The sequence below is a fragment of the Lepisma saccharinum genome, chromosome 24 (genome assembly GCF_977018435.1).
Source record: "Lepisma saccharinum chromosome 24, izLepSacc3.1, whole genome shotgun sequence".
In the NCBI taxonomy this organism is placed as follows: Eukaryota; Metazoa; Arthropoda; class Insecta; order Zygentoma; family Lepismatidae; genus Lepisma; species Lepisma saccharinum.
The window spans coordinates 35,849,112-35,873,030 of record NC_139252.1 but is presented as its reverse complement, the minus strand read 5'-3'; the positions used below and the strand labels follow the sequence as shown (position 1 = coordinate 35,873,030).

General features: G+C 38.3%; 3 protein-coding genes across 3 annotated transcripts in view; 1 reads left to right on the top strand and 2 right to left on the bottom strand.

Moving 5' to 3' along the window:
- Window positions 1-2,657: 2,657 nt before the first annotated feature.
- LOC145978149 (uncharacterized) lies at window positions 2,658-12,314 on the top strand. The gene is made up of 2 exons (XM_083110589.1): window positions 2,658-2,841; window positions 11,704-12,314. Exons 1-2 carry the CDS (start codon window positions 2,658-2,660, stop codon window positions 12,312-12,314), a joined length of 795 nt encoding a protein of 264 aa, XP_082966715.1.
- Window positions 12,315-12,764: 450 nt separating this feature from the next.
- LOC145978047 (uncharacterized) lies at window positions 12,765-17,372 on the bottom strand. Its single transcript, XM_083110449.1, has 3 exons — window positions 17,217-17,372; window positions 15,268-15,395; window positions 12,765-12,900 (listed from the first exon to the last, which is right to left on the bottom strand). Exons 1-3 carry the CDS (start codon window positions 17,348-17,350, stop codon window positions 12,845-12,847), a joined length of 318 nt encoding a protein of 105 aa, XP_082966575.1. The 5' UTR covers window positions 17,351-17,372; the 3' UTR covers window positions 12,765-12,844.
- Window positions 17,373-18,871: 1,499 nt separating this feature from the next.
- LOC145978148 (synaptic vesicle glycoprotein 2A-like) overlaps window positions 18,872-23,919 on the bottom strand; it is a 43,461-nt gene continuing 38,413 nt past the window's right edge. Inside the window, exons 6-8 of the mRNA XM_083110588.1 lie at window positions 23,116-23,357; window positions 21,769-21,914; window positions 18,872-19,166 (exon numbers count right to left, since the gene is read on the bottom strand). Of these exons, the coding sequence (XP_082966714.1) occupies window positions 18,872-19,166; window positions 21,769-21,914; window positions 23,116-23,357 (683 nt within the window). The remainder of the gene's footprint in view (window positions 19,167-21,768; window positions 21,915-23,115; window positions 23,358-23,919) is intronic.

Here is a 23,919-nt window from a genome sequence, read left to right as displayed (position 1 = left end):
AGAATTGAAAGCCAGAACATGACCTGCACAACTGTTTAGTCAAGTGTGTCACGAAGAAAGAATCTTGGTGTGAGCTACTCACGCAGTGCTCTAGAATGATATCCGCAACAGACGAGCAATATCATGATGTCAACTTCCATTCCACGTAGTACACCCAGGACTGCATTTTGTAGACTAACGAGGCTCTGGCGTCTAGATTGGTTGGTTGATTTGATGTTTTAACTTTATGCACTTTATGCACAGTAAGGCTAATCGGGACTGGACCTACAGTTTAAAGTGGATTATAACACCATTAAGCCCTCGTTTCCGTGATATAAAAGGACAAGAGAGAAAGAGGAGATAAGAAGGAAGAATAATGAAGAAAAAAGAGCGTGAGATAAAAAGAGTCCAACCACATTCTATATGGAAGTTAATATGTTTAGCCTTTTAGGTGAAAGTACAGTTGACAAGGTAAAGCCACCTGCTAGAATGTTCCAGAACGACTTTCTATTAGTCTGGAGGGGAGAATGTTCATGTATATACGTAAATCGTCCTTTTTTGTATCTTGTTACATTTGTACTTGGTGCAGAGTCTGAAGAAGACCTTGCTATAAGGTTGAAACGCTACGTTTAGTTTATGTTTTATAATAAAATTAAATTACTGCCTCGGTCAGCATATTGAATTTTTAAAGTGGAATCCGAACCACTTCATTACAAGGCGAGGACGCTACCACTGCGCCATCTGGGATCTGGCGTCTAGACTCAAGGCCTGTTTAATCCTCCATGGTGTTCGTGTTGTGTGCTGTCCTTCTGTGCATGTGATTGTCTTTTCAACCATTTCATCTCATCACCATTCACCATCTTCGTGTTTAGCCAAAAGTGGCAGAAAAGCTAAGTAAAGTAAACGAAATCAATCCAACAATTTTTATTTTCTATTTTTGTTTATGTTTTTTAAACATATGTTAATATTTTTTTCTTCGCTTTCTGCGAAGTGGATGGGTGGCAGGGGCGGCTCGATATGATTTTTTTCAGAACGACGCACCCTCTATTTTCCACCCTGCCCCCTTCATACTACCCTGCTCCTCCTATTTCCTCTAATAAAAGAAAACATGACGTACAGTAAAACATACGGTTATACGTAATTACGTAAAATAATAACCATATTTAAAAAATACTTTAACAGTTACTGTTGAAGAACGCATTTATTGTAGGTATGTGCTTATTTAATACCTACAAAATAACATTAAACAGTAATCTCTTAGCTTATATCGCTTCATAATTTTACAATACACTTATGTTATGCAGCTCTTTTTAAAACAAATAGGCACGTATCCGGTGGAGCCACATAGTGGTAAACTGTAGGTCCAGTCCCGATTAACGGGATTAAACTTTCTGTGCATAAACTTGACTTTAAAATAAACTCAAGCAAACAAATAGCCACGCTTATGTAATCAGAAATATGGTCTAGGAAGTAATCAAGTGGAACGCTCCGGTTTGGCGCCCCCCTCGAGGACGGGGCCCCGGGCAACCGCCCCTGGTAGATATATAGTGCCTTATATTTTGAGCACTTTTTTTTCGGCCGAGGGCACAACCAGAAAAGTGGTCACGTTTTGTAAATGAATGCATTGCCGGGCTGTTTAACATGCTGCTGAGTCAGGCAGGGGCCAGGGGGAACTTGCCCCCCCCTGGAACTGCCATCAGCCCCCTTGACAATTAGCAAAACTATTTTGTGTAATATGTTACACAGCTAATACATTTGTTCATTTTATTTATAAGAAGAAGTGTAAGTAGCGGCAAGTATTTAGAAGATTCTCTTCTCTAGACTCTAGAAGGTTCTTTCATAAGGGAGCATCTTTATCTGTGCCTTCGCTGCCCCTGTTGCGACCTCCCGTTTAGACAGAAATCTGTGACTTTGATGTCATCATCCACATTCCTTCCACATCTTCGTCAAAGATCAACAGCTTTCAATTTTTTTGGAATGAAGGGGAGTTTTATTGCTTCCACCGGGGATGGAATGTATTGTAGACACTATGATTGAATATTGTGCATTTTTTCTTGTGTATATAAATATTTGTATCATCAAATGTAGTATGGAGTGTGCAGTAAGGGATGATTTCAGTACCAGTCAACACTTCAAAAATCGATATTTTAAAAGATATAGAAAAATGTAGTATTTGTATATTTCCAAAATTTATATAACTTAATGAACCCCTCCCCCACACACATCTTTTACCTTCAATTAATACTGTTAAACTTCGGAAAATTGGACTTGGTTTACAAAGCCCCCCTGATAACTCGTGAGCCCCCCCCTCCCCCCGGAGATCAATTCTAGCTACGGGCCTGTGCTGAGTTCCGGAAAACATGCAGTCGTGCCAGAGAGAGAGAGAGAGAGAAAGAGAGAGAGAGAGAGAGATAGATAGATAGATAGATAGATAGAGAGAGAGAGAGAGAGAGAGATAGATAGAGAGAGAGAGAGAGAGAGAGACGTCCTTGGAAGCGCCAGCTGCAAAACTCGCAAAAACCTTTCCACGGTACATGGCGACTAACGGGTCGATATGTGCAAACGCGACGTTTTCTGCCGTCGGCAGATTTAGAAACCACTGTTGCCAAGCGCTCTGTCAGATCACGTGAACCCACTTGCGTGGATCTCTTTGCCCAAGTTAGTCTTGTTGGTTGGAGATGGACGCTTTATTCCTAGATACGGAACGGTTCATAGATGAGGTGAAGAAGAGGAAAGCAATATGGGATACGTCATCCGATGATTACAAAGACAGAAATCTAAAGAAAATTCAGTGGACAGAAGTGTGCAATGTAATGTACCCTGATTTCGAAGAATTGGATGCCAAGGAGAAAGCGGATATTGGTAAGTGCATATTCTGTTTACTGTTCCTTATTGATATTGTTTATTATTATTATACAGTGGCGTGCCGAAGGAGGGTTGCTGGAGGTTATACCACTTCTTCCTTTGGCCCTGTATTCCTAAAAGAAAAGAACTTCAAAGATACGAAAATATGGTAAAATGAGGACTGACTGCTAAAATAAAATATACGTAACACCCTCGTTTTGGAAATCCTGGGCACGCCACTGGTCATGAAAACTTTTGATACCAATAATATTATCGTGTTGCAATCCGAAGGTAAGCTATACACACGGTGGCTCCATAGAATAAAACTGTAACTGCCATTTTGTTCTATTTTTGTTCTTTAGCACCGCTTCTCTGCTACATTTTGCCTAATCGACAGGCATGATACGATGAAATTGATGAAGGGACACTAACAAAGAACATCTATGCCGCGACCGGGATTTGAACCCGGGACCTTTGGCATCGTAGCGCGCTGTGATACCTTCCCCCACGGACGTCAACTTGATTATTCTGATTTTTAAGCAAGTAGAGTGCCACACACGTAAATTTGCCGTTGCGTAGAAACGTATTTTCGTTTCGTCTCCCTCTCTCTTAGCATCACGTGTTCTACCCTGCTCGAAAACCTTCGCTATTGTTGCCATATTGTCATTCCATTCCTGGACACACTCGCGCAAACTTCATTGAAAACAATTGAACAGCGCTCCAGCTCGCGGTTCCCACCGGTCAGCAGGGACGGCAATGTGGCAATATAGCACGGCGGAGTCGTTGCTTCTTTTATGCAGTGCATGTTCATTGGCTAGCTAGTAACTAGTGTTGCCAACTGTAATAATGAAGCACTATTTCTGTCACGGAAGGGGAAAGCAGGTAAAGTGGCGGTGAGTTTTGTTGGATTGGAAGCACCATATTTTTATTTTATACTAAGTATTTGACCGGTTTGACGTTGTGTGCGTGTATTGCGTGTGTTTATGTAAAAGTGTGTGTTTGCTGATGAACGTTAAATTCCATAATGCCTCCAGTTCTGTCGAAGTTGAAATCAAAAACCTTGCATAGCCAAGCTCGGGAAATTCTAAGCAACGTGCACGAGTTCATGAAGGAGGAAGCCAGTCATGGTGTTAGCATCCCAATAAAGCATTTTGGCAAGAGAGCAGCGAACAGCAGCAACAAATTGTTCATATTTCATAATTTTGGAATTATTCAAAATAAATAAATTATGTGGCTCCAACATCATTTCAACTCTGGCTCCGGCACGTGTTCTTGTAGAAATTGCATAGAGGAGGCTGTCATTTTTGCTGCTTAATGCGATACATATTGTTTTCTGTGTTAAAATTGCCATGCTTTGATGGGTGACCAAGTTCATAGCAGGGCCGGCGGAAGGGGAGGGCGAACCGTCCCATCGCCCAGAGCGGCAAAATTTGAAGAGAAGAAAAAAATAAGCCTATTGAAAACTGTGATCGAGCGAGATATTCTTTTGCGCTGAATAGTATTGAAATAGCATAAGAAGTCTCATTATTTATTTTATATTTTGATGTTTTAGTTAGGAATATATTGATTTTCAATTTTCCGTTGCTGCGTAATGACCGGGGGGGGGGGGTCGAAATAGAGCGGCATCTGCCGCCACCTCCCAGGGAGGCAAAATGACTAGCGCCGGCCCTGGTTCATAACAAAAGAAAAAGCCGCGCAGCTTATCGTCTAGTGGCAGTATATGTACTTGTTATTGTTGTGGAAGCCGGCATCCTTTGTAAATGTACAACAAAGGCAACCGACTGTCGCCGATCTCAGAGAGGAAATAATAATACTGCTTCAGGAGGAGTGTTATGGTGCAATTGTAGCGGTTTAACACGTTGGCATGTTATTATCTGCCGTTGCAGTTCCATACCAGTGTATACGGGTTTTGGGAGTGAAAAGTTAGAACGCCACCAGTGCATTAATGCAATGAAAAATAATATATATATTTTTTTATTTTGTTTGAAATCACTCAAATAAGGAATCGTATGAAGAAGTCTTCTTTGCAGCATTTTTGGTAATTTTACTTATGTGTTAGTTCATATTTTGCGAATTTTTAGTCCATATGTATGTAGCTACATACATAGTCACTTGTTAGTACATATTAATCCTAGTCCTGGTATAATGCATGACGTTTAAAACTCAACGTTAGATAGACCTGAATTCTCTAATTTTATTGTTGTACGTAACAGCTGTGCATCGGCGCACCGCAGCGATTTTTCTATCTGCTCCATTAGCAACACTGCTTCTTTAGTTCTGTCGCGCATTGCACGGCAGAATTATCTGCGCTGGACTCTACGCTCATGGACGTTTTACATTATGGCCAGTGCTCGAAAAATTTACCTCAAAGCTAGGCGCCAGCTCTGAAAATCAGGCGCCAGGAAACCAACTACTAGCAATTGTGCATACTACAGTATGTTTCAAAAGTCGCGCAATCCAAACTTTGAAAATCTATATCAGAAATCGTTAAGAGATATTTTCACCGGGTTTTCTGCACTAAAGTAATCCTGTAGGCTATCACTGGGTTCATAAATTTATATTAGCATTTATCTACATAAAAGCAATTACATTTTTTATAAAAAACATTGTTAATTTGCTGAAAACATCTGAGAACTGATTTTCAACAATAAATACCAACTCTTAAACAATTTGTGGGATCATTTGTTGGTGTTTGACTGGTTGTAAAACAGTTGCTTTGTGAGGGACAGCAGAAGCAGGGCATTTTTATTGGAAAACCTCTTGCACATGAGTGTAAGAATGAGTAGTAAAATACTCTTCAGCAAAGCACACGCACTGCTCCAATGAATATGCCATGCTGAATCAATTAATAACACAGGCACAATAGCGGCGAAAGTGAGCGAAGAGAATTGAATGTATCCAGGGGCAGCCTAGGATTCTCTCAAGAGTCCAATTTCGGCACAAAATCTTGATTTTTCACGTAAATGTATAGCCAATACTTAGACACATGCTGCATGCGACTGTACTTAAGGAAAGAAGAATTAAAGTGGTAAATATTGATGAAACCCATGTGGTTTAGGAGTGGTCCAAGGGGTCCGGACCCTCCCCGAGAGACTTACCAAGTACAAAAATTAAAAATCAAAATATGCGTTGTTTAACATTTGTTGTATAATCGAGGGTTATTTGTTTCAATTTATTGGAAGGCAGTAAGTTTTTTATAAGTCCTTTATTTAACATTAATTTGATATGTGTGTGTATCTAAACAAAAGCTAACGTAGTACAATGACTGCATTACAACATAATTATTTTATTGGGAGACGCTTTACGCTTGACACTAAACTATCTTACCGCACTGTGAGGACTTATTTAGGGACGAAGCCCAAGGTTCCGAACCCCCATCCCCCGAAAGACTTACCAAGTTCTAACATTAAACAATGAAAATACACTTTGCTTAGCATTTGCTGTATAATCGAGGTTTTTCTATTTCCGCCGAACTTTCAATGACAGTACGAAAGATATTAATCTGACACTTTAATTTTCGTCAACCGAATCTAATATTCTTTCATGTTATTTAATAATTATTCAATTCTTTATCCATTTGGCACTGACTTCTTTGCCAGGGCAGTTGCTTTAATACAAATTTTAGCAATGTTAAATACACGTTAGATAATGAATACATTCTTTTATATCTCTATTCTTACACAGTTTTTACCTAGCTATTAATGTAATAATTACAATACATGAATTTAATATTTTTAATTACCTATTGTTATTTTAATTTAATATAATTATTTTAATTTAAACGTTTATGTTATTATCTATTATTATTATTATTATTATTATTATTATTGAGACACTTGGTTCGGACCCCCCCCCCCCCGAAATAAATTTCTAAATACGTGCCTGCCATGATTCCATATTAAAGCAATCTATACACCGACGAAAATGTGATCGTTTCCCTCGTTAAGCTTGTGTATGTGTAAGCTTACGAGGTAGCTTTGGTCAATATTATCTTGAGAACCAATCAACAGACAATTCTCAAATTTTACCCGAGCACTGAGAAAGGATGTTTTTTAGAGATCTACTTTCTGACATTTTCATTTATGCATCACGAGAGCATAACCCCTAACTGAAAACACATAATAATCAAATAATATTTACTTTTCAACACAATAGAACTCTACATTTTAAAATATGTATTTCATAAAGTTTTCGCAGTGCTTCAAATTTCACAATTCTTCCCGATTGTTCGCGAGAAAAGCGCTAATGTTTATGCAGCAAAAACCGGCGTACAGTACAACCTGCCGTCTGAACCTCTTTCTCTTCCTAGCGTCACCAAGGAAACTGGGAGAAACAAGCAAAGCCTCCGAAAAATAATAATAATAATAAAAGGAAATGAAACACACTCAGAAGGACTCTACGCTGAAAGTTTTCTTGGTTGGAAGTTACAAAACTGTCAACAGATGGCAGCAGACGATGCTAAAATGAATTGTATCTGCTATTCGCGTGTACGTCTGGAAAAACAGGAGCAGCATTTTACTGTGATAATTCAATCAAAATGTTTCCTTTGCCATCGTATCTGTCCATTTACACTGCAGAAGCTTTCGCAATACGACAGGCATTGCTTTATGTACAGTGGGATCCATGAGTATTACCGTGCAAATTGTCCATGACTAGTTTCATTAATTTTTCTCTAACATCCTATGTGTTTTTAAGCAATGGATTTTTATGTATTGTGGTGCAGAAGTTGTCAACAGCTTGTTTTGAGTTTTCTTTTAATTCTTGAATCTCTTATTGGGTCAAATAAAGTGCACGGACTTGGTGATGGACAATTTGCACGGTAATACTCGTGGATCCCATTGTACAAGAGAAGAAGTTGAATTCAGTTATAATTGCAACCGATTCAGCCTCTGTGCTAAATTCTTTACAGTTTGCATCATGGTCATGTCATACGGAATGGTACATTGTTGACATAAGAATACTCACACTGAAATGAACGAGATTGGATATGATATCAACTTTAATAGAAGGGAACAATATAGCAGATACTTCGGCAAAATATGCAGCGAATCAAACAATCCAACGGCCGCTTTCAATAAAGTTTCCGTCCTTAGTTTTGGAATCACACACTAAAAAAATACTATTTACTGACTGGCAAAGCTTGTGGACAAATACTGGCACTCAATGCGGTAAGGTGTACTATTCTATAGAAGAAAGAATTCCAAAGGAATGTTGGTTTAAACAGATTCAACTCTCCCGGAGTTCCCTCACAACTACAGAGCATTCCCTGACATTCGCTGCGAGACTCGGCGGCAAGCGGCCCGGCATCAGCGCTTGTCTTTCCCGGTGAACGGGTCCGCGACAGTCGCTTATATTAAACCTCGTAAAAAAGTTTAGAGTAACAGGATCAGTTCTGAATAAAAGTGGAAAGAAAAATGGGGAAATAAATTATGCAAAGACAATCCGCACACCATCCGTGAGTTAAAAGAGAGTATTGTACGAAAAATCTGGAGAATTACAGTAGACGAACTTGCACGTGTAAATGCCAATTTCCTTCGGAGATGCCAGGATTGTGTTGCAGCAGAGGGCCACCATTTTCAACCCCTTCTGTAGTCAAGGTTAGTTTACAATATGAAAACTGTAATTTTAATAGCCGACTCTAGCGACTGTCACTGACCCGTTCACCGGGAAAGACAAGCGCTGATGCCAAGTCTCGTAGCGAATGTCAGGGAATGCTCTGTATAATGCGCTGCAGGTTAAATCACACTATCGTTGCAGCTCACCTTTACAAGAAGAATCTAGTGACTTCACCAGTTTGTTTGTGCAATGAATATACTGCAACTCCGAACCACATTATATTTCAATGCAAACTTTATGAAACTTACAGAGAACCATTTTTACAGGAATTCTACAGGAGTGGACATCAAGCGCCACTGACACTGCCTTGTTTACTGACTTCACCTTCATCCTCGGTAATCTATATTCTTACAAAATATCTTAATAAGTCGAATGTAATTCTGTAAAAGTGTAATGAAATTTGGTAACTATTTATTATGAAAGGAATAATTGTGAGTAAATATTATGTGCATACATGTATATAATACCAATTGATAAATTGTTAACTGGTGCATGAATTTTGTCCACAACCAATAAATATTTTATAAAAAAAAAATATATATTATTTCTAGCTTCGTTTAGCTTCGGTATGACTGTCTCTCCTCTGTATTGAGAAAAAATAAACAACAACAATGAAGTGAAGTATCGTGATAACAAAACTGTTAATAATAATAATAATAATAATAATAATAATAATAATAATGTCGAAATGGCCCAAAACAAAGGATAGCCTAGGGGTTCAAATTAAATATCGTCCCCCCTCCTGGGCCTGTAAACAAATAATTGGGTTTAAATTAGTTGTCAACCACTGGATCTAATGATATCTAATAGTGTTGCCAACGGGACGAGACGGGACAGGCTTTTAAAAATTCGAGACGAGACGAGATTGACCATGTGTCCCTTTGACAAACGAATATTTTCGAGACGAGACAGCATTTCACAGCATTTTCACGAGACGAGTCAGGCCAAAGTTTCGTCTCGTGGGCAACACTAATATCTAATTTCCTCAGACCACCATTTAACACTTAATCTTCCGCCGCCCGATGTAATTGATGCCAATATTAATAATTCTTAAGGTCTTCGATAGATTCCGTGAATATTTTCGGCGGTCAACTCCCTCAGCAGCTGCAAACTTTATACATTGGAAAGTTTTGTGTTATTCAAATGCTATTTCCACTAAAGTGGCCAGATTTTTACCTAAAATGCGTTGCTAAAACCTTTTAGATAATGAGTCAAGTCACACAGGAACACTCGGAAATTGCTACAGTTCTTAAAGCTACGTGCAATATGTCAAGGTGTATCGATCCAAAATGAACTATTGGACTATGGTGATATCCAGTGCCTGATTAAGGGCCTTCAGCGCCGTAGGCTGAAACATTTGTTCCCCTCTAAGAGTCTCAAATGTTCAGGACAACAGGAAGTTTTCATTGCAGCCTCACTGTTGAGGTGTTTCAAGTTCATTGGCTTGTTATGGAATATCTTCCATTTTGTTTAGGATTTCAAAGACAGATTCAACAAACCTTCATACTACAGATAATCGATAATTGAACATCATTTGTTTTCTTGTCAAGTGATTTCCTGGGTATAGCCACATCATTTTAAAATAAATCCCAAAACCATCATCCCCGAAGAAAACGTCAGGTAAAGACATTGATTCTTCTATAGCTTTTTCTGTTATTTTTTAAAAATATTCAAAGAACCTTCTTTCAAAGCCCGGGTAAAAGTTGAGTTTTGGAATATTGTAGAGTCTGGCCTCACTCCCACCTGACTCTACTCACTCACTCAGTCGGGGTGGGAGATCATTCAACCAGTTACGAGTTGACGTGTGGTCAGCACGACGAATCCCCAGTCGTTGTTGCAGATTTCCGTGACTGGGTTCCGATGCTCATTCGTAGCTCCCCAATTTCCTCACGATGGTGGGTGCCCAAACGGTCAGGCTGAAATTGCCAACAAAACAACAGAAAAGCAGTTCTTGTAGTTGCAGCTCAGTGATACTGGGTATTCTGGCTTGATGATTAGTACATATTTCGCTTCTATAGTATGAACGAAGTCGGGTCTTTTCTTCAAATCTTCAACTGTTAGAAGCAAAAACTCCTGAGAAAAATTCGGGAATACTTTATTGTATAGTGCAATCCACAAGACACTGCAAGTGATTGGAACAATCAAGCTCACTGCAGTTACTCCAATCTGAACAGGTGACGTAAGTGACAACTTACCTGGAGGAGTGGATAGCACAGCGCTCTACGTCGACAGAGATCTTGGGTTCGAATCCATGCCTCTTTGTTAGTGTACTTTCATCTATTTAATTCTATCACCGCTCATCCTCATTGTCGCGATTAGTAAAAAATAGGAGAAAGGCGATGCTATCAAATATAAAAATTAGGGATGTGCCAAAGCCGATTACAGATGTATGAAAATCGGCAGAAATTGACACATCGGCATCGGTATCGGAATCGGCAAAAATCCGATATTTAAACCGGTACAGATTATACTAGAGTTTTTACCTTCTAATAAGTGTTATATTCTAGTTTTGTAAGATTTATTGAAAATTTGGTTATGATTCGTCATTATTGTAGAGTTTTTGTAATAAAATTATTGCAAACTCATTCAGAGGATCAACCTAACTATAAAGCGGAAATAAAAGAGTACATTGCTGAACCAGGATCTGCTGTTGTATTGGAAATTAAAAAATGAATATTCAAACCTGAAGCAAGTCCTGAGAAAATACTTGGGCATGCCTGCTGCATCAGTATTCAGTGACTGAGTGTTCAGTGTTGCTGAACAGATTTGTGATAAGAGAAGAAGTAGGTTACTTCCTGAAGTTCTTCCAAATCTCGTGTTTATGAAGTTGAATCTGGCATAACATGAATTCATTTTGCATTTCAAAGAACTTCTTGTGCACTAATTTTAATCTCTTGAGAATCCATGTTCTTCTTAAAGGTTCACATAACATTTTGTAGATGCAAATGTACATTCGCATATGATATGCTATAGAAATATACATAGCAAATTTATTTTTGTCATGCTGAAAATAACATCCCATTTATCTGTTAAATATCGGCATCGGTATCGGTTCCAAAAATTATCGGCGAGTACATCGGCATCGGTAAATTTTCAGCTTCGTCACATCCCTAATAAAAATAAAGAATTACGCGATGCAAGTCTGTATAGGTTCAAGTACCTGAAATATAGATGAACATATAAGGTTTGAAAAATATTTAACGGTTTTGTTCATTTGTTTTCAAAGTTTCTATTATTTTTAGTAATGTCATTAATTTATTCCAGGAAAGGAACTGCAGGCGAAATGGAAGCATCTTCGAGATTCCTATGTTCGCTACCTCCGACAGAAGAGAACCAGGTCCGGACAAGAACAAAAAGCCGTGAAAACATACATTTATGCACGACATCTTGAATTCTTGAAAGCATTAAAAACACCGCGTCAGACAGAGACTTTTTCGCAACCAGAAGTAGCTGAGAACGATAGACATGGGGAAGATGATGAAGATGATGATAGTTATGGCGGTGCTTCATCTGTTGGGCGGGAAGATGACGATGAAAGGGTTGAGAAGAACCCAATGTCTTCTGCTAGTACGTTGCTAAGGAGGAAAAGAAAACTGGAACAGAATATAGAGGAAAACATCGACAGTTATCAGCGAGAGAAGAAATCTAGGATAGAGGAACCCTGTTGTGACGACATGGATTTTTTTCGTTCCTTACTTCCAATTGTAAAACCTCTTGCATTGCGTCAGAAAATGAAATTCAGAATGGATGTCATGAAAATAGCCATGGAATACTATGAAAAATCCCTTGCACCAATGGTGGTTCTCCCTCTACCACCTCCAGAAGAGTGTTGCACTTTCTCACAGGCAAGTGAAAGTGTGCAGGAACAATCGTGACATGATTTTGAGTAATGGTTGTGACGTTGGAGTGCTATTGAACATATATTTTTGTTGCCAAATATAACACAAATTGCAGACTGATGAATTTTTAAAATAACATTATATTATTTCTGTTTTACAGCAAATTGCTTGAATAAAAAATCATTCTTATGACTTAATGAGTATTCATAAATCGCACATTAATACTATTCTCGCGGCCTGTGGGTATATTTAAACCTTAAATAGTATCGCAGGGGTTAAATTGACTCAGGATCGTATAATTTCCATCAGATGGCTACAAATTTCAGCCTGCATGTACCTTCCTTAAACTATGCTACTTTTACTATTCTGAAATTTTCTTCTGATTAACAGTTTTCATATTGTAAGTGTTCAAAGTTGCACGTCTTTTGAAACACATTACAAGCAATTAGCAAATATGATGTTTTTATTCCGTAGATACATTTCTGAGTATGGATATAACTTTGAATGAATTTTTAACAGTAGTCGACTGACGACAATTTCAAGGCATGGTCCTTTGGAAGAACGTCTTACTGAAGAGTTGGGTCGCTGATTGGACGGATTATCAAGAAAGGGATCCCGCACGCTAGAAAAGAGAAAATTGCAAAAACTTTATTTGTAAATATTCCAGTTTCCAAAAGCATTCACTTCTTCTAACCACTAAGTTAACCAGAGAAATAACAAAGTGGAACAAATGTAATACTTCATGTATGGGTGGCAGACAAGGTGGTATTTAAAGGGGATGAGGGGGAATTTCACCCCTGGTTGCAAAGTTTAGTCCTTGAGGTGGATGTTTCCATAAAACACCTCGATGTTTCGAAAGAAATTACTGGAATTTCATTCTCACAACAAATCTATAACTTACCACACCAGTGGCAATCATGTGGAAACTTGTCTCCAGAGTAGATCACTTTCGCGATTCTTAACTTTGTTTTACAACGATGATGTTGACTTACGTCATGAATTTTCTAAGTAAAAGGAAGGTGAGACATAAGAGACTTTTTGCTATACTTTTCTCCAGCGTACAGTCCTATATTTTCTATTGCATCGGGTTTGTTTTCTTTTTTGTGCAAAGTTACGTCAAAGAGGCTCCCTTCCTTCTCTGGAACATTGGCATCTTATTTTCATTTGGATGAGCTTAAGGGTAGTCAAGAATATTTTTAGGTACTTGGATATGCACGGCTAATGAAGATCACCTCTCTCTCTTTCTCTCCCTTCCTGAGTTTATCTACATGTCTCTTAAAATATTTCGCTGTTATCATTTTTAACCTTTGTTTTAAAAGTTGTTCGAAGACTAACTTAGTAATCGGGGTGTCATTTTATGCGGTTTGCATTTACCACTGCCCCCCCCCCCCGAGTTCTTTACTGAATCTGAAAATTTTGATTCTTCTCAAAATTTCGAGTGGGTGAACTTTAGCCCCCCGCTGTGTAAGTGCACATCCATAATATTTGTTTTTCTTTCATTTTTCTTATTTTTATGTCCATTTTCTGTTACCACTGTCTAATCGGAGATGACGACGATGAAATGCTGATTAGATGGGATTGCTCAAAGGATGCTCACCAGTGGCGCAACCACAGGGGGCATTGGAAATCCAACCTTGGTCGGAAATGAGTTCGAAGGGGGGGGCAAGGGGGGCAAACATTGACGGCCAAGTGTACCTGCGGGGGACAATTACCGCCCAGAACTTCAAATTTTATGCAAATAAAATTACTTTTCGTAAAATTTTCTTTCTCGCTTCGCTCGCAATTTGTGTTTCTTCACTCTATGGCATTGTAAATCACCAGACAGAGAAATAAGAATTATCTCAATTGATTTTGTTTTAAATGCATGAACAGTTGTTTTAAGGAAAGGGAGCGTGCACATTTGAGAGACAATTTATATCATTTTTGCTGTCGGTTTATTGTGAGATGGATGAATTGGTTGGGTAATGTATTTAAATAATATATGCTGTATATAATATTTATTAAAGAAACTTTGAATATGTACACAACTTAGTGTCCACGTCACTCCATGTTGCATATATGTGGAACATATATCGAGAATGAAAGTTATGTTGATGTAAAAAAGAATTATATTTGGAATGCATTTATCAAGCATTTTCTGTCTTTCAAAAATAGTTTATGTTTGTTCAAACACAAAAATGCTTTAGCACAATCTTCTACCCCATTTTTTGCGTAATTTACGAGGATAATAACGTCTTTGATACTACCACTACTAATAGTAATAATAATGTTGGTCCTGCTTTCAAATCCCGGCTTGGGCATGGATGTTTGCGAGTATCCATTCATAATTTTCATCATACCTTCACTCATCCCCATCTTCGCAAATTAGCCAAAAGTGGCACAAGAAGCGAAGTAAAATAAAGCAAATCAATAATAATAATAATAATGTTATAATAACATTATTATTGTTAACATTACTTTATTTACATTATTATTATTATTAAATTATTATTATTGGTACGTTTATCCTTGTACATACCCCCCAGACAAAATTTCGTGGTTGCTCACAAAACAATAAGCTTAGTGTGCTGTAGAGTGAGCCTAAGTAGCGAAAAAAGGCAGGAGTGAGCATAAAAGAGGAATATTTAAGGCAGGAAGCTTCAAAATAGGCATATCTAGGCACTGTAAAATGCGCTAATTACAGGGATTCAAACAACATGCAACGAATTTAAAACATTAAAGCCTGTGACTTACCACAGCGGAATATCAATGGCAAATTGGCCGCCTACTTGCTGTCTATTTGACAAGTTTTAAGTATCTATAAATCTCCACCTTTAAGGCAATTTTCATACATGCTGCAGTAAATTATAATTCAGTGGTGTCTCGCACTAGACTTCTGGAGGGAAGATTTCGGTCTTGCCATTGTATAGGTGGAACAAGTGGATGGCCGACGACGGAATGAAAAAAGTTTGGAGACCGCTGTCGTAGGACACTTGAAGAATACACTTACCAACAGTAAATACGCCCATGGGTAATATTATGTAAGCGCACTTGACATACGTCCACACGGCTGTTGTATACATGGCGACCAGTCCAGCAAACCTCGACATTACCATAAGCATAGCTATCACTTGCGTCCTGCAAGCAGAAAACAATTTGGTTAACTGCTGAGAATGAGACTATAGGATCGACACCTAGCAAATGCATCTTAATAGTTAATAATTTAAAATTAAGCGCCCTCAAAAATTGATACTGGGGGAGTGGGGTTTCATGGTCTTTGCGGGTTGTTTCCGTATCTTTGGGACTTCCCGTCAATTGACACAAATATGTTGACTTCAGTAAAACATTAAATTAAAGTACATAAACTGGCAGTTAATCATTTTTTGGCAAAAAATGCACTAAAATTGTGTCACATGCCAAGATCAGGCACGATCTTTTTAAAGAAACCAAAATTACACGTTAACCATCTCAATTGATGCATCAATCTTGATTTTGATGCATTTCAGTCTCTCTGTGACATTCTACTGGTTTCTTGAATGTGATGATTTTCAGTACACTTTATGCTCAGATAACCTGATCGGGACTGGATCTACAGTTTAAAGTTGGATCCGAACCATCTATTTCTCCCCACCTGGTATAGAACTCGGGATTACAAGGTTGATTACAAGGTTACACTTGATTAGAAGGTGTTGACGTTACCGCTACACATATGCTGGTTTCTTGTTAAGAATTCTTACAATAAGCGTTTTGCTTTTAGGGCAGTCATTGCAATTTTTACAGGCTGATTAGTGGACAAAAGAAGATCATACAGTGTTCCAGAGAAGTCCACGTACCCCTAATTATATATGCATTAAGACATATTTGAGAACTTTACATTACATTACAGTACATCGTATTCCCCGTGTGTTGTCATTCGTGCACTCCCAGACACGCCTCACTACTAACCGTTCTTCAGCACTGCAACTATACTCTGTCCCCGAGAACTGTAGAGCAGGCAAACGAAATCAAGTCTCTGCGCAAGTAGTGACGCGAGACGGCTCCACCAATGAACACGTGAGACGAACGGAATTGCGTGGAGTGAGGGGAAAGCAACTGCCCTCCTCGCTCTGGCTACTCAATTTCCCTCGCTTATCTGACGCTATGCGCTGCCTTGCTCCACAGTTAGCTTGGACAGGGTATATGTCCGCTCACATCAGCCTTGGCGCGAACAACTTTCGAGCGTGCACAGGGATGCCAACCACGAAAACGAAATCATTCCCAAGTAACCGAATACCGGCCAATTTTCAACACGGTTGCAACAGGATACATGCAATTAGGGGCACGGGGACTTCTCGGGCATACTGTAGATATCAGTAACAACAGCAGAAAAATAAATGAGATTGGGGGGGGGGGAGATGGCCAGGTATTGTACCCCTGGATCCCACAAAAAATGAAAGAGCATTTATTTTCTCTTGTTTTATTGGGGGAAAGTACATGGGGATTGGTAGGCCAAGAGTTGTTCGCCCCTCTGTTAACCGTTGCTTTTAGCAACTTAATTGCTAATCTAAATCTTGCCCATTATCATTTGAGAAAATTATTATATTTCGACACGTTTGTAAATCTTGAGAAAGATGTGATGAAAGTCGAAAGTAGAAATAGCTTTCCCCGCCCTGAATGCAGTGTTTTCATTAATACTAAGATATTAATCATTCTACAATCCACCATAATGTAAATGGATCTGCCTCCCCGATGGAGTAGTGGTAACGTCCTCCCCTTGTAACCACTTTAAATTGTAGATCCAGTTCCGATTAGCCTATCCGTGCATAAAGTGGACTTATAAATGAACTTAACATTGGATCTATCATGGTTAAAGACTTAAAGACAAGGAAATACAAGTCTTTGAGGCTTATGCACACGACATAAATTAACTAGTTTAAAAAGCATAAGAGCGAATCGTGCTTTACTTTCAGTGTGACGTACCTTATAGTCGATGGATATATGTTAATGACAATGCAGATAACACCACAGTAGCCAATTGCTGTGAAAGCTTCCTGAAACCACGCCAATATCTGTCCCTGGTGAGGGTTTTTTAGGAACAGGATCGAAAAGTCCATTAGGCCATTCACTACGAAGGCTACAACTGGAAGACAACGACAACATAGTAATATTAATATATTCTTATTCTGATTGAAATAGATACAAACAGATAGAGAGAAAATGGACAGAAAATAGGTAACAGAGAAAGCGAATGGAGAGAATAGATAAATGGTGAAGGAAGGACAGAAACAGAAAGAGAATAGGTGAGAAAAAGAAACAGAAAGAGGCAGAAAACAGAGGAGGAGAAGAAAAATTAACAAACGGAGAAAATTGAATTCAATTAACTTTATGGCTGGTCGAGATTCAGCTTTTGCTGGTCTACCATTTAACCCGAAAAGTACAGATGAAAAGTAATGATAAATTTAAATATTACAAAGTAATTACATGACAAGAAAAAACAATGAGAAGAAAATCACAAGAAAATCAAAACAAGTTGAGCAGTAACTTAGAATATAAAAATAGTTGAATTGAAGTATGAAAATCATTTCCGGCAACTCACAGGATTTCTTTTATTACTCATATGTTCATTTATCTTGTTTTGATCGTTGATCAGTGATTGAAGAAGCATGGTGCAAAAACGTTTGAAGTTTGGCCAAGTCTGCTGCCACGCACGTGTCAGCAGTAAGAATAAGCTTCAAATTTGCTGCTGCCACGTAATTCGTCTGCTAAGAGAATGTTACAAATCTTAAGAACAGATTGAGACGAGAGAAATGCAAGTTCATGATTAGTGGTAATGAACGTACAGGTAATTTAGAACCTTTTTCTTTAGAAAGCATTTAGCGATATTATTTTAATGCTAACAGAACCTAACCTAACTACGAGAGCATTTAGGTTTATTATCAGAAGAATGCTAAGGGACATAATCTTAAAACATTTTTGTGAAAGTAATCGCTACAACTTCACAGTATGCGTTACAGACGTAATTGCATTCATAGCATGATGAAATCACGATAAAACAAAGATCGAGTTTGCTGCCACGCACATCTATTTTGAGGTTCCAGCAGAAAAAGAACGTGGAAGCAGACTTGTTTTGTAAATTTTTGGAGATGACTTTTTGAAAAGGCATTAATTTCAATCTACAAAAAACATAGTGGCCATAATCTAAGGGGTGGCAAATTTTGTGTCTTTTTTTTTAAAAAAAAAAGAAACCAAAAAACAGTGTTTTGGTTTTAAACATGTTTTAAGCAATGTTTTAAACAATGTTTTATTTAAGGACAAAAACATGTTTTGAACGAATAAAATATTTAAAACATAATGCCAAAAAGACTTATTTTCTAAGAATAATGTTTAATAAGGTTTCTAGGACTGTGTTTCTAGTTATAAAGTCAACACTAGACTAACTTCTTAAAAATACCTATTTACGCCATGGAAGCTGTTCGAGAAGGTTCAACAAACTTAGAGTTGCCAAGCCACCGACTATCAAATATCAAGTATCGAAATGTGTTTTAAACAAGTCTAAAAAAAATGTTTCAAACACAGTGTTTTAAACTTTTAAAACAGATTGTTTTAAACTTTTAAAACAGATTGTTTTAAACATATCAACTCAGCTTAATCTTACCTATGAAAATTTTCGGTCCTATTCTGCCAATGAAAGCCGCGCACAGAAGTATCCCTGGAACGCTAAAGGCAGCGATTATCATAGACGGGACATACTCAGCCTCGTCGTACAGTAGTTTCCCCAGACACAGTTCGTAATCCTTCCTGGCCAACCTGAACCGAGGGAAATTGTCCTGGTGCTGGAGGCACAGGGAGAGCGTGTTGTTGAACGTATCCAAGTAATAAGTATCCATGTGGCCCGAGAATCGGGTAAACCATTTGGTTGTGCAGAAGAAGCTAGAAAAAAATAAAGAAAATCCTCAGCATTACAATAGTTAGAAGTATTGTGTGGCTCCAGCCGTATTTCTGAAGAGTGATCGCACGCTATCTCAAATGTACTAATACTAATAAATCTTACTATTGAGAATAGCATGTATAAAATGGCAATAATGCCCTAAATATTGTACAGTCATCGGCAATAGAAATGGATCCAGGATCCTAGATCCTGAAATACTGGCTTTCTTGCAAGGCGTTATGTGTGTTGCCTAACTATACGGCGATGAGCCGACTTCAATGGCGTCTAAAACCTAACGTTACTTAAGGCTACGGCAGCCTGAAGCAACTCTCTTGCTTTGCAAGAGGAACACAAAGGGTATGGGGTGACACCCCTGGTAGATGATGGAAAACTCACAACATTAAATATAAAACACTTCTACTGACTGGACAGGCAGGGTGAGGACATGATAAAGGAATGTTCGTACCTGTAGTTCGATAGCGATGATCTTCTCTGCTTGTCCTAGTAGACGAGGTTCTACCCTGAAATAAAACGTTCTAGGTAGCGCAACTCCGTGCTCCTAACACTAGCGTAGTTCCGGTTTTCTAACTATACTTTCCGGCGACAATTCTTTCATTTTCTAGCATCAATTACGGAGCGCACTTACTACATCTGAGGTATAACTGAAAGCAACTGAGGATGAGATATTCTCACGCGAACTATTTAAATGGAATTCGGACTTCCAATTGTTAACACCGTTGACGAGACTGTCGCCAACGGTGCTTTTAGCATAAAGCTTCGTTTACTTATTTTCATCGGCCTAATGTCGTGTCAGCGGAGTTTTACAACTCCACTGGCTGTCGCTGGCGTAATCTGCTTGTAAGAAGCTAACTGCCAGTGATTTGGCCGAACCCCTTGAAGAAGTGATTAGCTTGTCGATTTATGACGCCCGAGGTCCTGGGATAGAGTCACGCCTTCGGCATGATACGATAACAACTTTTCCATAGGAACTTATGCTATCACAAGAGAGTTAGGCAACACACATTGCAGGGAAGCCATTATTATAGGATATAGGCATTCCATTTTTATTGCCGGTGACTGTACGTTTAAGCAGTGCGCGACTTAACCTTCTTTTCTTTGAAGAAGATGTAAGGAAATTACCTCTCTTTGCATTTTGCGCATTATTGTTACTGTCAGTACTACCACTACTATTAATACTATTAATATTAGTAATAATTAATGGTTATTAATGTTCTTTTTCCCAACAATAACTAAAGGAAAACATTAAAATAATTACATTAATAAATCGTTCATTTTCTCACACTGTTCCAATGCTGACTAGGGATTTTTTTTGTTTTCATCCATTTTTGGATTTTGTAAAAGTTATTAGTCAGATGTCTTAAGGGGCGACTTTCTCAGAAGATACGCAAAAGTGAACTTCACTTCCACGTAGTACATCTCTGTAACTGTAATCTTAGAGGACAACGTGACTCTGGCGTTTGGATTTACGGCCAGTATAATCACAGATAAAGATATAAGCTAGTAAAAGCCACGCCTTCGCTGTCAATGTCCAATGCCGAAGCCCTAAAGCTTCGCAAGTGAAAGTTGTCTCGGTATTCGCTGACGTCAGGCTTAGCACCCGAGCGTTGAAATTTAGCAGTGCCATCTGTTGTCTTTTTGTGACAGAAGTGGAAGCAAGGTTTCGAGTAGTGCCTCTCAGCGCCTCTCAACGTATTATTCCGAAACTTCTTGCAAGCGGCCGTTCCCAGTGGAAGGTCCGTGCACCGGTTTTCCTGCCTTAGATGAAGATCTGCTTATATATCTTTATCTGTGGTATAATCCTCTGTGGTGTTGTGTGTTCTCCTCTGCTTTATCCTTATAATGTACTGAGTGTCCCTTTACAGCCTCAGATTTTAACATCGGTTAGGAGATTTTAGTAATCAGAGACAGGTGTTGATTTTACCTACAGTAATGCGTCGAGTGTAAATAGCCCAAATGTTGACACGCCCACAGTTTTAATTTCAACCAACTTTTCAATCAATCTTTAAGATTGTAATTTTTTTTTATGCGACTAAATAGCTCATTCAATATTTACTTGAGCTCTGTAAACTTTGAAGACAGTTCTTCTTGTGAAAGCGTTTACATGTATGAATCATGAGTCAAGGAGCCTCCCATTACTAAAAAGAGCTCCATTTTATCTTCGTGATAACTGTCTGTTAAGCTTGTGTATATTCTCTAAACGTATAACCAATGTAGCTCTTGAAAAACATGCACGTTTGAAGCATGGAGACAGCAGGTGTTCGGAAAAAGGCGCATAAGTCACAGAGATTTTTTTATTGCTCTCATTTTAGTCACACTGACAACTCAATTAAAGCAAATATTATAAGTATATCTAATTTTATACTGGACATGAGTAAACAGTGATGATCCAACATTTATATCATGTCTGTAATGTTTGATATCAAGAGAATAAACAAACATAACTGTCTCTGCAAAATTGAATTTTTTGACTGAATTGCATTTTCCCGAACACCCTAGATATTAAAGAATTCCACGAATATTGTGCATAAAAAATCAAAGTTCATAAGTTAATTCATTAAACAAATGTATTAACATAGAGCATACCTGCACGCAAGTGTAGCTTGGCCAATAACAATGGTGATCGTGTGACGTAGAAGTGGAGGACAGAAAATAGCCTTCATCCTAACCCAAGTACTGGGTGCGCTTCCCTTAGCACGAGTAGTGCCACTTGGTACAACCAAATCTCGAACCTGTAATGTATTTAGTTTGTCTCATTTTGACATTTCCCATTACTTTTAAATCTACATTATTTTACATCTACATTATTTTACATCTACATTATTTTACCTTGAGGTGTACCTTTTCAGTAATTAATGTTGAAACACATTTCGCACGTGTCCATTTCAAATGCCTGTCTCGTCCTTTTGGTCAAAGGTTTGTAGCTTGGAAAGGAAGCATCGAACAAAAAAACAACTTGATAATTAAAAGTTGTTAGCCTAAATGGCCTCTATAAATCTGTGAAAGTTTTAGAATGACATGCTGTATATATTGTGTGTAGTATTTATTTCGAGATTCGAGTCGAAATAGAGACGATAAAGAAACAAATGTTTATAAATTGGGACAAGCCCTAGAGCGAGACAGACATTTACAAAGTCAACATGTTCCTTTGGAGATTCCTTGACTTTCAGACCACACGTATTATCTCCTGCACACAGGTGACAGTAAACTATTTTCCATAAAGTACAGCCTGCAATGATAAAAGCAATTGAACCCATAAATGACATTCTGTAAGAAAGAACAAATGTAATAAGTCCAGTTTTATAGAGGAGAAAAACTACAAAACATCATGTAAGAGATTTCCGTGAGTCGAACTTGCAAAATGAGGCGAAAAAAACGTAAAATTTCTCGCTTATCTAGCACCCAAACGACGCATCCTAGAAGAAAAATCCACAGAAACGTTTTTGTTTTAATTGTATGTAGATTAACGTTTGTCATAACCTCTTTCGCTGTAATATTCTTTCCAAGTGAGATACTTCCAAGAAAACTTATTTTGGGCGCCATTTTTCCAAGATGGCGGCCAAATCCGGGGTGGTACAGAAGTGCAAAATTCATATGTTGTTAGGATAACCCTTTAGGAAGATAATAACATTTGTTCCAACTTTCCCTGATTTTTTTTTCCTTATTGGACCCCCGTGTTGACTGGCCTAAGTAAGGTATGTAGTTTCTGTGCCGTAAAATTTTGGCACATACCATTTGTCGTTTGTGTTTTACACCAAAACGTCTCTTTTTTTCTGGATGACCTTCGTTCTTGTATATAACTAACTTCCACAGCCTCCATCTGTAAATACTAAGACATGAGAAAAAAAAGAGTAAAAAAATCGAATGAGAAAAATCTTTAACGAACCATCATCAGAGTGGAGTACTTAAGAAGAAGTTTTGAAACGAACTTACAGGAAAGTACTTGCCAGGTACACCTTCGTTGACGCTATAGACCTCCTGAAAAACACGAAGGGCTTTGTCTTTCATCCCCTTTGCCATAAGGAACCCCGGGCTTTCAGGCGATTGGATCAGGAGTAGAGCCATCACAAGAGGTTGGATGCCAAGGGCCAAGTGGAAAGCATTCCACGGACAGAAGGCCAGACGTTCGAAATAGAAGCATTTCCAGTTTATGGGAAGTATGAGCCAGGCAAGACCTGTGATAAAACAATGATAAATTATTTCTGCATTAAATAAAAAGGCTCGTTGTGAAAAAAATAGTATTGATTGGATGGTGCGAAGTATATACAGTGTATTACGACTGTATTAAGACAAAGGTGTAAGTTTCTGAAATTTCATAATATATAAAACGGGATAGCTACTCGACGCCCTCGTTTTCTCAGTTGAAGTGAAAAAAAAATGCTAGCAACTTGCTTGATGAAGCAATGCCAAGTTAACCAGTACAAATCATTTGTTCGAATGAAACTTAATTTAATCCCACAAAGTTCTACCACAGATAAACGCATTATATGTATAATTTTTCTCGGGAACATACATCCTTATGGGGATTTAATGACGTCAGGCTTAGCCTTCGACAGGGTTGAAATTTAGCAGCGCCATCTCTTATTCTTTTTGTCAGAAGAAGTGGAAGCAAGAGTGCAAGTGGCGCCTCTTAGCGGATTATTTGGAAAATTCTTGCGGAGAGCAATTTCCAGCAGGAGGTCAGCAAAGAGGTTTTTCTATCTAAGTTCATCTGCCTATAATACGTTTATCTGTGCT

Coding starts and splice junctions, on each gene's coding strand:
- LOC145978047 (XM_083110449.1), bottom strand. CDS start 17,350: ATGGACTTTTCGATCCTGTTCCTAAAAAACCCTCACCAGGGACAGATA. Junction 15,396..17,216: donor ATATATCCATCGACTATAAG/GTACGTCACACT, acceptor TTCTGCTTGCAG/GACGCAAGTGATAGCTATGC. Junction 12,901..15,267: donor CATGGGCGTATTTACTGTTG/GTAAGTGTATTC, acceptor TCTCTTTTCTAG/CGTGCGGGATCCCTTTCTTG.
- LOC145978149 (XM_083110589.1), top strand. CDS start 2,658: ATGGACGCTTTATTCCTAGATACGGAACGGTTCATAGATGAGGTGAAG. Junction 2,842..11,703: donor CAAGGAGAAAGCGGATATTG/GTAAGTGCATAT, acceptor AATTTATTCCAG/GAAAGGAACTGCAGGCGAAA.